Genomic DNA, 15,301 nt, shown 5'->3' with positions numbered 1-15,301 from the left:
GCTAACTGCTGCTCTTCCCAGGTGCTGGAATTAGGGGGTGTTGAAGGCTGAAAGTCTGATGTGGTAAAGCAAGGCAGGGATATGCATCAAGTTTTTTACTGCCATTAATCTCAGTACATTAGTGAGCTCTGTGATACTGGCAAAATGAAGTAAATTGGAGGAGATTATGAACTTTTTTTTTTCCCCCAGTGCTTGACATGGAATGTGATTAATTATTTGCATTTGTGTGCTGTGTAAGCTAGATGTGGAGAGCTCAGGGGTGTTAATACTTAACTCTTTTTACTGGCTTCAAATGTCCCAGTGTCTGAGAAGGCATTTGCTGTAAACTTTGTTGTTATGCCCAATGCCTATTGTATTGATTATATGCTGCTTAAAAGCTAATTTGGTAATTAAATTTGTCTGCCCTCCATGTCAAAACCATTATGTGCAAACAGTTTGTGAATATGGAGGAGGAAGTTCCTGGCTGGTTGCTGTAGTGCACTGCTGCCTCAGCACGTGGAAATTGCTACTTGCCAAGTGAAAGTTTTAGTTTATTTTCATGTATATGATGCATTGTGAATCCTAATGCATATCTTCAGTTTCCTCAGTATTTTCAAAAACAATGTATTCTAGCTGTCTTTGCTTTCCTTAAAGATAATTACTTACTAGCAGGAAAACCGAAACCCAGGAACTGACACTGTTCTTCTGAAAGCAAATCTGACCTTTTGTTATTACATAAACAACCTTGGATCGTGTTCTGCTTCTGAACCATGTTCATGAAATCCCCTCTCGCTGAGTGTGGTGGATGTGCTGCTCACACAGAGTCACCCCTGACAGGAGGAGAATGAGTAGAGCTGAATGCTGGTGATTTGCAGATGGAAATGGATGGAACAGCCAAACTTCCTGCCTTTCAGCTGAGCACAGGAATACAGAAAACCAAATATATAAGTTATAAATAAATGTAAATGTGTGTGTAGTAGTCTCTGTCTTCCTAGTTAGCTGGGCAGGGGTCATTTGCCAGAGCACAGTATTCATGCATTCCCTTATTCTGTCTGGGGCATCACAAAACATGGAGAGTAACCATTCCCAAATGCAGAGGTCATTGTGCAGTGGAAAGCACAAGTGGAAATTAGAGTATTAAGTAGAAGTATTGCTTAGATGGAAACTGATGAAAGGTCACCTTTGCAGGGTTCTGAGCCTTTCCTTAGTGAAAAAGTGTATCACACAGATATTACTCAGTTATAGAACTGTTAGATACAGTAACCATCTTGTTATGCCAACTTCAAAATGAAGTTAGTGGGGAAAAATGTGTCGTCAGCATTATGTACAGTGTCATGGTTTACAGACAAATTCAAATAACAGTGCAGATGTTGATGAAGAAAGTCTTCATGCTGTTATGGAAACTGAATTGTAGCATGTGAATGTTCAAGTCAGGGTAATTTGAATTGTAACAAATGGAAACACGATTATGTGTCATTATTTCACACTAAGAAGAGATCAAATATGTCATGAGTGTAGAAGTGTATATGTGGAAGTAGAAGGAGCTGTACGTTAACTAACTGGTTGGACAGAGTATTAGATTTAATGCTTTTCATTTCTTGAAATTTCATTTCAGATCTAATCTTGATGGGAAATGATTATTCAGTTCGTAACCTGACAACTTTGCTCTAATAGCGTCTTCAGGATTTTCAGTGTTAAGTGCACTATAGAGGGATTCTCTTTCTATCTCTTCTGTTAATAACTGACTCTTTAAACATCCAAATCAGACATTTGTATTAATAAATGGAGATCACAGTTTCTCATTAATAATTATACTTAATTTCTACAAATTTGTAGCAGTGGCAGGAAATGTTTCTCCAATTATTTTTACACTTCACCAACTAGAAACTAGGATTTTACCCAGTTGACTGCAAAGCAGGAGTTAATACAGTATGTGAAATGATTTGGTGAATTCAGAATCTTAGTTAATAATGCCACTAAACATGTGTCTTATCTGACTTTAATTGGCAGAAGGTGCTGAGATACATTGCATTGTCAAGTCAGAATTAGTTCTCAATTGTCTAATAAGGATCTCCTGATATGGGTGTTGCTTAACAGGACCTTTTTCAGGAGCTGCCTGCCCGAGCACCACATTAAGTGTTGAGGTTATTACCAGAATTAATTATTATAATGACTAACAACGAATTAATAGCACAAGAAGCTGGCAAAAGTCACCAAATTCACTTGGCAGTGAATGCCTTCTTTCATGAGGTGTGTTTAACATAACTCAAGTAAAACTAGAATTATTAATGTCTCCAGAGAGGCATTTACGTGTGAGATAGATCTATAGATAGATACACGAAATGCCTGATTCTGAGCTTTGCTACACTCCCAAGATGTGCTTATTCTGTTCTCTGATACAAAAGTATTTCCAGTTGCAGATATGTTGTACTATTTTTATCAGAAACTTCTCTAATTTTATCCTGAAGAATGGGCATTGATATGGGAAATAAATTTCTTCATGTAAATGCTCACAACATCAGCCAAGAGAATACTGCAGTTCCATGTACTAAATATGTAAAGAAAACCCCACAAAATACAGTTTGCATTTGGATACAGAGAGAGCAATAAATCAAAGGTATGAATAAACCAGCAGCTGATGAAAAGGACCGGTTATTTTAAGCTATTTTCTATAGATGCACCTCAGGCAGAACTTGACACCAAGACAAAATCAATGAAACTGAATCGTTTGCCAAACAAACGCTGGGCAGATCAATCAGGAATGCTTAAAAGCTAAACAATGACCCGGTGGGAAGGAGGAATTGATTGCCTCAGCAGGTTGCTTTTTTTTTTCAGAATGGGCCAAGGTGAGAATGTAGAAAAGAACTTGAGCCTTTAATCGGTGGACATTCCACTGCTGAACAGGGCAGTGCCTGGCAAGCCTCTCTGCCTGGACCCTGCTAAGGCTTCTGTGGCTCCGAAAGAACAGCATGAAAAGCAGAATGTTTTATTGAAGCCAAACAAGTGTAGCTGGGACAGGTGTAGGCTTAGATGAATTGCAAATTTAACTCAGGGACTTGGGGGAGCCGGGCTGGGAGAGTTACTGCAGCACAGCTACTCCCTGGTTTAGATTTAGGTATTTTAAATTTGTATTTTAATTTGAGTAAAACAATCGACTAGAGGTGGGCCCTTACTCAGCACCCCCAATCTCACCTAGGGACTATTTTTACTGAGTGTGACAAACGAGAGGATTTGCAAACCTTATAGGTAACGGCTTATTCTTCCTTCTTCATCCCAAACACTGGGTGGCAAAAAGATTTGTCTCAATTCCATCTTCATGTGCATTTGCCAGAAATACAGACAGAATCATTTTAAGGTCTTTATGTCTGTGCCCAAGAGTTCATGGAATATTTGACCAGTTGAACTGTCAATACATTTAGAAAGTGTCTTGTTTAGTACCAGAGACTGTATAGGTGTCATTCGACCTCTATGCCAGAACTAAATTATTAAATCTAATAACAGGAGACAGAAGAGAGACAGGAGACAGACTCTTTTCCTCCTACTTGCTTACCATGTGTTTTGGGTTGGTCATTTTGGCAAGAAAGCCAGAGCTGAAGCAGAAGAGTGAGATGGGTGGTTCTCCCATCAGGGTTGGGAAAAGGGAGGATGAAAAGGGGGCTGAAAGAATCTTAAATTTATGACTCTTTTTTAATACTTGAAACTTTTTCCCCATAGAACATCTGTTTCCATGGAAGTTGATCAATTCAATTTCAGCTCCAGTTTTCTTTTCATATTGGATGCATGAAGATGTAATTCCTCAGATGTACATTGATTTCTGTAAACCTACATTAGATAATGATGTGTCTTAGATTGTCATTATAAAAATTAGCTAAGACATTTAAGATAAATTAATCTCTAATTTAGTTATTAGATATATCATGTTGTGGAGTAGCATCATTTAAATTAGCAGAATTACTTGCAATTTCTGTCCTTTGCTCACAGACATTGGTGTTCATGTAATTACCCTAAATGACCTGATTACCTCAGCCCTGCCAGACTGAAATTAATTCATCTCTCTTCATTTTAGGGGAACTCCTGCCCCTTTTGCCCTTTTCCCTCTGAATAGCTTTGCTCCACTGGGCTGGCACTGATGTCGTTTTGGGGACATGCCAGCAGGAGGAGCTTGTGCATTAAAATGTGCTTTCCATAAAGCAATCACCAAATTACAGTAATTGCACTCCACTCGTGCTCTCTGGTGCAAGGTAAACCCCCTTGTACCTGCCAAGGATCCCCGTGTGCCTCAGACAGCCAAAGCTGTCAGCAGTGGCCATCGTGCTGGTGAATTAACCTAGTTTAGATTCAGCAAAGCCCAAGGAGGTGAACATTTAATTTTATTCCATTATATGTTTGATATTTGGATTATTTTACGTTTACATGTTCTGAAAAATACATATCTTAAAACAAAATCACAACCCTCTGAAGTCAATGTCACATGCTGTCTTTTACAAGCATTACAGTATCAACACTGCATTGCTCAATTTTATAAATAGTATAAAAATTATGAGTAATAATATTCATGTTACTAGAAGAAATCTATGGTAATGAGCACAGCTGAAATTGGATTCACATGATCAGAATTCTCTACAGCAACTTAGATAGCATTGCTGAGTTTTAGAGTAAGAAATTGTAGGGCCACAGTTGGAAGTCCAATTATCCTTGGCTACCAAGAATTAATAACATAGGCTAAATTAATTTTTAGACTTTTTACTTTAGTGACGAGGAAAATAAGGAATTAAAGATCTAACTTATTAATCTGGTTATTGAAGAAGAGGAGGATGTATGCCACAGGTATTTTATGCATTTTTTCACACAAAGAACGTCTTAGTTACCTTGGAAGACTAAATACTATAATAGGAATGTGGTGAATCTTGATTTAGGAAAATCCTTTATTATTTTAACTAATGCTATTTCAGAATTTCCTGCTTAGAAATTTAGACCAGTTAAATACTCTGCCATTCAAAAACCCCACAAAATTTTATTTTCTGTTGCTTAGCATCTGAACTGAACATAACTTTTCCATACTGTTTTTTTTCCTCTTTCCTTTGTGGGGGCAGCTGTGTGTGCACTGTAGTTCTGAAGCCAGTGGCAGGGCAGGACAGCTGCCCTTCCTTGCAGAAGTGCTCTGCTGCCTGCAAGTGAATTTTCCAGTCAATCCCAGGACTTGTTAAAGGCTTTTCCTTTGCTAACATCTCTCCCATGTGGGTGCTCCAAATGCCTCAGTGGGGCCTGAGTGTGCCTGTGGCTCTGGCAGGAGGGACTGACCTGTGTGTGAGAAAGGCCGCTCTGCAGGGAAAGAAACTGCACAGAGAACTTTGGGGGTTGTTATAAAATACATCTGTGTTTGTTTAATATGGCCAGGAAGTGCAGATGAGCGATTTCTCCTCTCTGGACTTGTTATCACATTCTGAAGATAGGTATTGTAAAGTTGGGGTTTTTCACTCAGGAAAATAAGCTTGGCTTTGTGTGCTGTGTAATTTTATTGCTTAACTGAGTTGCTAAATGCAAAACTTAGTTTTATTTATTTATCTGTGTGTAAGCAGTTTAATTAAAAGCCATGTGGAGTCCTGTAAAAGAATGGCAAAAGTACAATGCTATCCCTTTATACTGTAGTTTTCCGAGGAGTCTATAGCCTGAATATCACCTAGGTAAGCTGGAATTTTCTGTTACTGCTTGTTTTTGAACTCAATGTACTTCTCAGAGTCTTCTGCAAAAGGCTCATTCATGTAAGACTGTAGTCTGTTGTGGGTCAGGAGAGACTGAAGAATTCAGGGATGTATTACCAATGTACTTCATCATGTAATGATACATCCATCCATGATTAGAGGATTGTTAATTGAGCATCATCCAAACTCATCTATTTTGCTTGTACTTTTATCACTTCAAAATGCTTTTCCCACCATTTTTGATCTGCAACTCATAGAGATCCGCTTTTATCCTGTAACTTGCAATCTTCCATAAAGTATTGAAAGTTCTACTAGTTCTCATTTCTGAAAGAGCCCATTTTGTAATTCACACTTGAGACACCAGTAGAAAGAACGCAATTCCGTGATGTTGGAGATGTGTGCTGTACTTCGCAGTCATGTGCCAGGCTCTCATAACATCTGCTTTTTTCATGTTGGAAGTAACTACACAGCAATTTACATATAACATAAATGAGCTGTTCTGTGTTTATTTTTTGTCTCCTTAGTGATATCCCACCCTCTGGAGAGCCAGTGAGCAAAAGCAGTCGCTCGAAAGTGAGCACCCGCTTCCCCAAACTGTCCCGCAGCCACCCCAGGGAGCCCCGGAGCCTGGAGCCTCAGAGTGGTGACCTCTGACCCTTCTCCTCAGTTGTCACCATGGGCAGCACGTACTTTAAGTTGTTCTGTGATTCCTTCCTAGCCTATATTTATAATTTAAGTTCCTGAAGAGACTACAGCTGCATCAACTTAAATCCTGAAAAGAGACGTTCATTACCAGGGGTCATATCCTGATTGACTACTTTGGATGGAAGGCGGTAATCACTTTCTCAAAAGAATACGAGGGCTCTTCACTAGAGCTCAGCAAACTGATCGGCATTTCCTTTGTTTTGCAAAGCTGCACTGCACAAATTCTCCTTTGTTCCTCTGAAGTCCTTCTGTCACAATGAATTCCTTGTTTGTATTATGTTGTCCCTTTTCCATGTACAGTTTTCTGTTCCAGAGAGACACGGGCTTCATGTCAAGACAATTTTTTTTCTCCTTAAAAGAACCCTTATGATTATCACTACTTAATATGTCAGAAGGATGTGCTTAAAAGAACCTCACTAATTTATTACCTTTTGTAAATAGAAAGACTGGGTTGTTTCGGTTTTTTTTTATTGTAAACCTCTGATACACAAAGGTTTTTAAAAAACTTCACAATGTAGATGATGACAAAAACATTACAGGTGGAAAAATAGCTTTTGTACATTTCTAGATAGATATTCTCAATAGCATTCATCTGTGGGAAGTAATTCTTTAAAATCAAAGAATGTAATTTTTTTTTAGTGAAATTTCAGTCTTGCTGTAAGGCAGGTGCAATATTATTCATTTCTACAAACCACCACAAGGATACACAAAATTAGCGTGGTACAAAACAATGCTTTTAAGTCTTGGATTATATTTTGTTATTAATAATTTGTTGGTTATGTTACAGAACAGTCCATCATTAACAGGGCAGGGTGGAATTCTTAATCTGATTTTGTAATACCCTTCACATGGTGATACTTAAAAATTGCCTGTAATGAAAGTGCCTGTTACCCATCACCTCTTATTGAAAAGTAATTTGTAATGCTAGTATTGTAAGAGTAAAGAAAAAATTGACAAGAATTGTTACAAGTGATGGAAGTCCTGACATGGATTAACTGGAATCCAGTTCAGTATCCATTAGCTGCACTGCCATAGGCAGTTAATTATGTTTTAGCTATCTTCTTCTCTTCATTAAGTTTAAGCAGTGTGTGTTCAAATTTTCTATCAATTGTGTTCTGGTTTTTCTTTATGTAAGAACATCTTTCCTCTCAGAAGTTTTTTTGGATAATGTTACTTAAATTGATGTATCTTGTCATTTTGTTATCCATTCATTATATTAAATTTTCACATTTTATATTATTCTCCAGGAAAAAACAAGCTGATGATTAAGAACAAAATTTGAACCTCAGTGCTTTACTAAAGTTCCAGCAAACTGGAACTTGTGTTCTGCCGTGCTGTGAGCAGTGAGTGCTGTTCAGGCAGGTCAGTGGTCAGTCGTTTTCAGTGGCACCTCTCAGGTGAGAAAGGCTTTGTTACCCACAGTGAGTAGCATCAGTGCTGCATGAGTGTGAGCCCCACGTGGTGGATTCCCACCACTGAAATATGGAGCTTTCAGATTGCACTCAACAGCAAAATGTGTCAGAGAGGAGTGGGATTCACTCTCCAGGTCAGAAATTTCAGTAGGTGAAATACCACAAAGTAAAATCACATCACAGAAATGAAACAATATTTCCCAGTCAGTAAGAGATGTCAGTTACCACAGAGACAAAGAGAAAAACCCAAAGGCCAGCCTGGAAGCTCACAGCTGTGTGTTCATTAACAAATTAATTACTGTTGGTGTTTTGTGTTAGTTACAGTGGGACACTCATTTAAGAAGAAAGGAAAGTGAGTAGATTGGCAGTTAAGTAGCTTCTCCAGACTCTTCAGCCTGATGCACTGCTGATGATTTAACTTGTCTTTGTTGGAAAGAGAAGCAGCTATAATGATGGTCCCACTTTGAAACAATTTTAACTCATTTTTCAGAAAGTGGAGACTTGGTTAGTAGAAATATGGCACATATACTAACACTGAATTGCAAGTAAATTTGAAAGAAAGCACTGTGTGGAAACCTTTGTGATGTATCTGTTACATGAAGCTGTATTCATTTTCAAGAAATAATTCACAGATTCAAGTACTTATTCAGCAAACTGCAAATGGTAAGAAATTTCATTTACTGCAGACTGAATTTCTTTTTAGTTGTTTAAAAGGACTTTTTTGTATCTGCATTTGGCTCTTAAAATTATTTCATTCCTGATTATTTTGCTTCTTGTAATTTTTAAAGTATGTATGTAGATCACATAAAGATACTAACCTTGTTTACCATGTACAAATTGCTCTTTGTCAACTTTAGCTGAATTGTGTATCAGCTGCTAAGATGACAGTCTGCAAACAATGTTCACTTGGTGATACAAGATACCATAATGGGTGCATTACTAATCTTTTTAAAAGCTCCGCTAAAAGCCAGGAAATAATCAAATGAAAGCCTTTCTTCACAAGGTGGCATTCCCACTTTATACCCCTGGTTATGTTGAAGACTACAGAGGAACCTGCATGAGTGCCAGTAGGTGCCTAATGACAGGAATGCCCAAATTTTTACCACCTCAAGACATTCTGAAAGAACCTGTCTTAGAATCCTGTATATCTGTTACAAATCCCACTTCTGTTCATTCACCAGAACCAGCAAAGCCTCTTGAAGAAGGCTGACCAGTTGGTATTAAGAATCCCAAGTAGGTACATTATTCATCTGGAATATCTGTAACAATGATTCTGACAGTGGAATGATTTTATCAGCTTATCCTGTTCACCCAATTCCATGCAGTTACAATTTTTGTACAGTTCTAAACTTCCTTTAGCTGACTCACCACTCTTAAACCCCTGTCTGTGCTCAGTGGGTGGCTCACAATGAGCTGCTGGGTTCATTACTAATGAATTATTAATTCATTCATTACTGACCCTTCCTGCTGGCACCAGTGGCCATTGCTGTAATCCCAGGACAAGGACTCAGGACAGGCTGGGCTCTGGAGATGTTCCTGGCTGGTAGAGCCAGCCTAGAGCAATTTGTGGTCTTGTTAGCATTTCATTTCTGCTTTGTCTTCAGATCCAGGGCTTCTCCTCTGCATCCTTTCGTGTCTGTTCAAAATAAATTGTAAAAACGTGGCACAGCTTCTACTGCAATGCTATTCTCCAGTCACCTCCACCATGAACCCTTCCCTAAGAAATGCGGAGCAGGCTGAGCTCTTCCAGCTTTTGCAGATGTCTCCATCAGTATTCACAGACTGACTATGGTTTTTCAGAATCTCATTTATTTAGAGATTCTGTCATTCATTATTCAGAATGCAATGTGTCGACTTGGCTTTTGCAAATTAAATCAAAGTTCTCAATAATAATAATAGTAATAAATCTCCAAGGTTTATATGAGGCAGGATATTGACATAGTTATAAAGGCTTAAATTGATATGTCCATTAAGTCACATATTCTTAGGAAGATAATAATTTCAAAGCCAGTCTTTTTAATGGAATATATTGTTGATGTGATTGTTGTAATCAAATTATGCTACCTTACAGAATCTACTGCAAGTCATAAACCATCGTGATTGAATTAATACAAGCATTTAGAGAAAGAACAGAATGGTATTAAAGATTACTGGCTCAAAATTGTGACCTATTGTTAAGGTGGAGTGTTTCTTTTTAAGAGTCATGTTTTATTGTACAGAATAATATCTACATGGTAGCTGTCAAATTAATTAATACAAACACACTAACAATGGGGTTGACTGACTCAGAGCAGCAAGCTAATAATAAATGAGACTTGGTGAATCCCCAGTGAACTAATGATGCTTTTGCCAGGACATATTAATGATTAAGGACCTGGTATTTTGTTACCAGAATCAATAATTGGTGCTTTCTGATATTGATGTCATTACTTTTCCTTCAAAGAATGCAGGGATCTCAGTTCTGCTAGAAGCTGTGTGCCATTTCAAAGGTTCAAACCCCCCACCCCAAAACATTTTTCATCCAATGTCTTGGAATTTTGGGAACAGATAATATATACCTGTGGCTAGAAATACAGTTACCTGCTGAGAAACCTGTGGAACAGCTGTTTAAAAGGAAAAAGAAAAACCTTTTTGACCAAATCCTGCTGCTATACACCCTTGCAAGTCTTGGAAGCAGCCTGGGGCTCCTCCAGCTTGAACTCTAGGATATATGAAAAGAAACCTGTTCCACACTCAAACACATTTTTCTCCTTGGAAACAACAGTAATGCTTCTGAATTGGATCTTGAGTCACTTCTGGAAAAGTGATTAAACAATTCAAGAAAGTAAAGGATTTCTTCATTTTCTATAGGTTAGGGCATTTCAGTCAGCACCCTGCATCACATGGAATATTAACTTGATTATTATTTTGGAAGTTTGGTAGTTTCATAGCATTCTGTATTCAAAGAAACACTTTACTATAGGAAAATATCTATATGAAATACAAAATGTATTTTAAAATATTGATTAACCTGCTTTGTGTTTCACATTTTGAATGGAAGATAAACCACTTGTTCTACAGTGGTGTGACACTGTACATTTCATTTATTTCTCACTCTACACTAACTGTACTTTTATGATCCAGTTATAGGGAACTTAGATTATTTATAAATTCCTTCTACAAAAATCATGAGAGCATATTTCTAATCAATATTGGTGGCTTGGTTTTTCATTCATAATGGCATGAATTCTAGACAACAGCACTGAAATGTTTAGAAAGGAATGACTTTTCCAAATGTACAAGTTGCTGCAAATAACCAGACTTAAAAAGAATAATGTTTTTTTTCACATCAAACCAGAATTCATTGCCCTTCCCTGTAGGGGAATGAGTTCCTTAACAAGATTTCAGAAACCATCTCCATGCCATGACAGTAGTTAAACTGTGAGAAGTGGTTTTTTTGAGTATTAATAATTTAAGACACTAAACAGTATAAAAATGTAAGTATGGTTGAAAATACCGTTCTGAAAGGCTGTGCTTTACCTTCTTAGTTAACACTGAGATGAAGAACTCAGTGTCTTGGATGTGGGACCAACCTGTTGGCAACTGAAGAAACTGAATTTCCTTCTTGAATTAGGGGAGGGATTTTTTTTTGTTGTTGTTGCTACTATTAAACTGTAGAAAAGATATTATTAATTAAGCATATATATGTACAGTAGTCACATAAGTATTAATAAGCTGTAATATTATTTTAACTTGCTATGCCAATGTTTACATAATAGAATTTTTAAGCAAATGTATATATATAAAATTTTCTAAATACTTTCTTGTTTTTTTTTAATATCCTGTGGTAATTTTATTGTAACCAGGTTAAAATATGCTACTTTACCAAGAAGAAAATAAAAAAGAACATCTTTTCTTTGAAGTAGAGTGTTTCTACATCCTATTTGTCCTATTCAGCTGTTTTGCAATTGCTTCTTTGATTTATGTTCATTTTTTCAGTGTGTTTCTAGCATGATGTATGTACATAACAGACTTTGTTAAAATCTTATTTCTTCACATGAGAAGTAGTATTTATTGAAAGTCATCTCAAACATTTCAGTTTATAATCACATTAGATAAATAATTCAAACAGGAAGGCAAACAATGCCAGGCAATGCCACCACATTTGTGGGGTTTGGCTTTTTTACATTCAGAGTCCACATCTGAATGTTTTATTTCCTTTTATTGCACCATGATACAGTTGGCAATTCATATAATCACTGTGTCATAACCAGCACTTTCATATCCAGGTCAAAACTGGATGCTTCTATATCATGTGGAAAAGGAAGTTTTAGAAAGGAAGCATTATATGCATTTAATCAATTTCCACCAGTCAAAGCTGTAGTTTAACAAAAATAAAGTGTTGGTAGATTCCTCATACTCACAGAATAACCTGCTGGTTAATTCAATTACAATTCTTCAAGTCAGTGCCATTCTAGTGCAATCTAATTAGTTGAACAGTTCATGTTAAAAAAAGACAGACACTTATTGTAAAATTCACAGTGATGTTTATCTCCATCTTTTAAAACCTGTAGCAGGTTATGCAATGTTCCATAATGTGTCATTACGGAAGTTAGATGACAGAACTTTTAATTAGTCTTGTCAGTCCTTAGGATTTTGTTTTTGCTTTTCATATCTCAGTTACTTAAGATCATAAAGCAAAACTATGTTATAAACTTTAAATTAATAGTTTCAGGCAAAGGTTTTATTTTCCTTTTCTGTCTGCTTGAGGTACTAGAGCACAAATAGCCCCAGGCTGTTGATGGGGACTGCATGGACTGCACCAGGGGTGGAGTTTCAACTCTGCAGAAGTGTCTGTTCCCAGTGGGACTTTCTTGGCCACTTGAGCTTTATTTCTGAGCCTTGGAACTGATGGGAAGGGTAAAATTTCATCATTAGGGGAGAGACAAGCAGATTCCCAGCCCTGGGCTGGAGAAGGCTGGAAAGCACAAGGTTGGTGCTGTAACCCTTTATGTGCTGGATTCCACTGTCTTGTCCAGCTGCTGAGATGCTGCTGCTTAGTTGCCACCACTAAAATCCTGGGAAGAACAAGATCATTGAAGGGACTACTGATCTTTCTGTGCATCCAGGCAAAGCTTCAGGCTGCGTTTGGCAAATTGTAACAGCTTGGCATTTCTACATGGGCCTACAGAGTTTAAAGTTTTTCTTTTCAGGAAAGGACCTCTGGAGGATTTACTGCTTGTTTTTTTTTTTTTTTTTTTTTTTTTATTTCCCTAAAAATTTTAGGAAAATAAGGGAAGTGCTTTGTACAAACGATCTGTCAGAAGAAAGAGCAAAGATATTTTTAAGATAATGTTAGAGTAAGATTTTTGCTACTGCACTTCGGTCTTTCTAAATGACCTTTTAAGTATTATAAGTGAACTTACTGTATTCCCCAAATTAAAATAGATAGCTGACATTTTGATATATTGCAAGTCGTGCTTGATTTTGTTCTAGAAAATCATCATGCAGATTGTGTGTGTGTGTGTGTCATGCCTATTTTCTGAATTATTCTTGCCAATTTTTGACCTGCACTGGGACAGCAGGCTTTTATTATGTGAGATTTCTAAGAACCAAATGATAACTTACTTTTCTTTATTTCCAATTCAACAATATCCATGCCATTTCCAACATTTCTTAATTTCCCAGTACTTTAAAGATGCTCAGCAAATGCATATACCTTATGCCATACACTGTCATTGCTAAATGTCTTTATTTTTACTGTCACCTTCTAGCCTTACTCATATGCAGCTTGTAATTGGTTCAGTCATGTGGGCCCCTCATTAACAGATGTCCTGCCTTCAGAGCTTTGTGCTGAGCAAACTGTTGTGCTCTGGGTGGGCCTCTGCACTTGCACTTTGTTAAAAATACTAAGCCTGTGGCACCTCAGGCTTGGTCTTTCTGTGGGAAGCTCTTCGTATGCTTGGAGATTCACTTTTTACACCTGCTTATGCTGAGTTTGTGATATTTTTGGATTCTCCATTGCATCACTTAGATCTGTCCTTCCCCAGTTTTCTAGAATTCATGTCTGATAAATTCACCCTTGCATAGGGCTTCAGCTCTGCTTTTAACTAGTCCATTTTCCTATTAAGAATATTTTCATGATTAATTTTATTCCTGTGCTGCATGTTGTTCAGAATCAGCTGAGGTACATCAAGGATTTGTTTTACTCAGTGTGATTTCTACGCCATCAACTTTTCAGGGGCTTGATCCCTGTATTGGTCATTCACTTCAGAGTTGGACTCCATGATCCTTGTGGATTCCTTCCAACTCAGAATATTCTGTGATTCTGTGGAACTTTGCATGACAAAAGCCTGTTTTTAATAATTCCAACTAACATCTGCCCGAGCTGTCAAAAACAATGCCTTTATTTGGGAATTACTGCTATTATAAAATAGATTTCATATTGCTATTACATAGCTTCAATCTCTGAAAAATATTTACAGGTTAAGTGAATATAGCAAGAAAATATTTAATCAGGTTAATGCTAATTTTAAATGCCTAATTTTTGTAAGTATTTTGCTTTTTCTTAATTCTATTCCCTATTTTTTCAAGTGCTAAATCATCCATGAAGGAAGATGCTTCAACATGTGCCAATTACACTGACAGTTTCTATATTTCAGTGGAAATTAAATTATGTTTATTAACATTCCCAATTTTATATAGAATCATTGAATCATTCAGGTTGAAAAACACCTCTAAGATCATCAAATCCAACTGTTCCCCCAGCATTGCCAAGTGTCTCATTACCCCATGTCCCTAAGTGCCATATGTGATTCCTTAAGTTTTAGCTTTTTTATTTTTCAGATTCTGTGCTGCTTTGGTGTGTAGTTCTGAGCTTCATACTAAGTGTTGGTGAGCTCTCTTCACAGAGTGGGTGGACAAAACAATTCCTTCTCTAGCTTGGGACCAAGGAAACCAATCCAAGTTTCAGGCCCAAGAAAATAAACAACGGTGGACTGAAGGGAGAAAAACAAGAAGGGTGGGACTTCATAACCTGAGGCTGTAGTTGGACAATTAACTCCAATATGCAAATGAAGCAGAATTTATAAAAGTGTGAGACCTTGTGACTGGTCATCCATTTTGAGACCATTTTGGTTCATCTTGGGTGCAGCCCTGGCTGAGCTCTTGTGCTGCCTGAGGTGGATCCACTGAGGCCTTTTAATAAATCCCTACTTTATTCTTTAACTCTGTTCTAGGTCAGCCTTCTCAAGGCTTCATATGCACACAACTTTTAAATCCCTTCAGGGATGGTGAGTCCCTGGGCAGCTGTGCCAGGACTTGACAACCCTTTTGGTGAAGCAATTATTCCCAATATCCAACCGAAATCTTCCTTGGGACAACTTGAGGCCATTTCCCATCCTCCTGTTACTGGGGAGGCCAACCCCCACCTGGCTGCACCCTCCTTCCAGGCAGCTGGGGAGAGTGAGAAGGTCCCTCCTGAGCCTCCTTTTCCGCAGGCTGAGCTCCCCCAGCACCTCCGTG

At 37.6% G+C, this 15,301-nt stretch overlaps 1 protein-coding gene across 1 annotated transcript in view; it reads left to right on the top strand.

Annotated features, from left to right (window-relative positions):
• Positions 1-11,699, top strand: part of SNX29 (sorting nexin 29) — a 101,773-nt gene extending 90,074 nt beyond the window's left edge. The window contains exon 21 of the mRNA XM_053957206.1: positions 6,206-11,699. Coding sequence (XP_053813181.1) covers positions 6,206-6,335 — 130 coding nt within the window. The 3' untranslated portion in view covers positions 6,336-11,699. The remainder of the gene's footprint in view (positions 1-6,205) is intronic.
• The last annotated feature ends 3,602 nt before the right edge of the window (positions 11,700-15,301 follow it).

Source organism: Vidua chalybeata, chromosome 16, assembly GCF_026979565.1.
Source record: "Vidua chalybeata isolate OUT-0048 chromosome 16, bVidCha1 merged haplotype, whole genome shotgun sequence".
NCBI classification, from domain to species: Eukaryota; Metazoa; Chordata; class Aves; order Passeriformes; family Viduidae; genus Vidua; species Vidua chalybeata.
The sequence above is the reverse complement of the archived record's forward strand: the minus strand, read 5'-3'. Positions and strand labels throughout refer to the sequence as shown.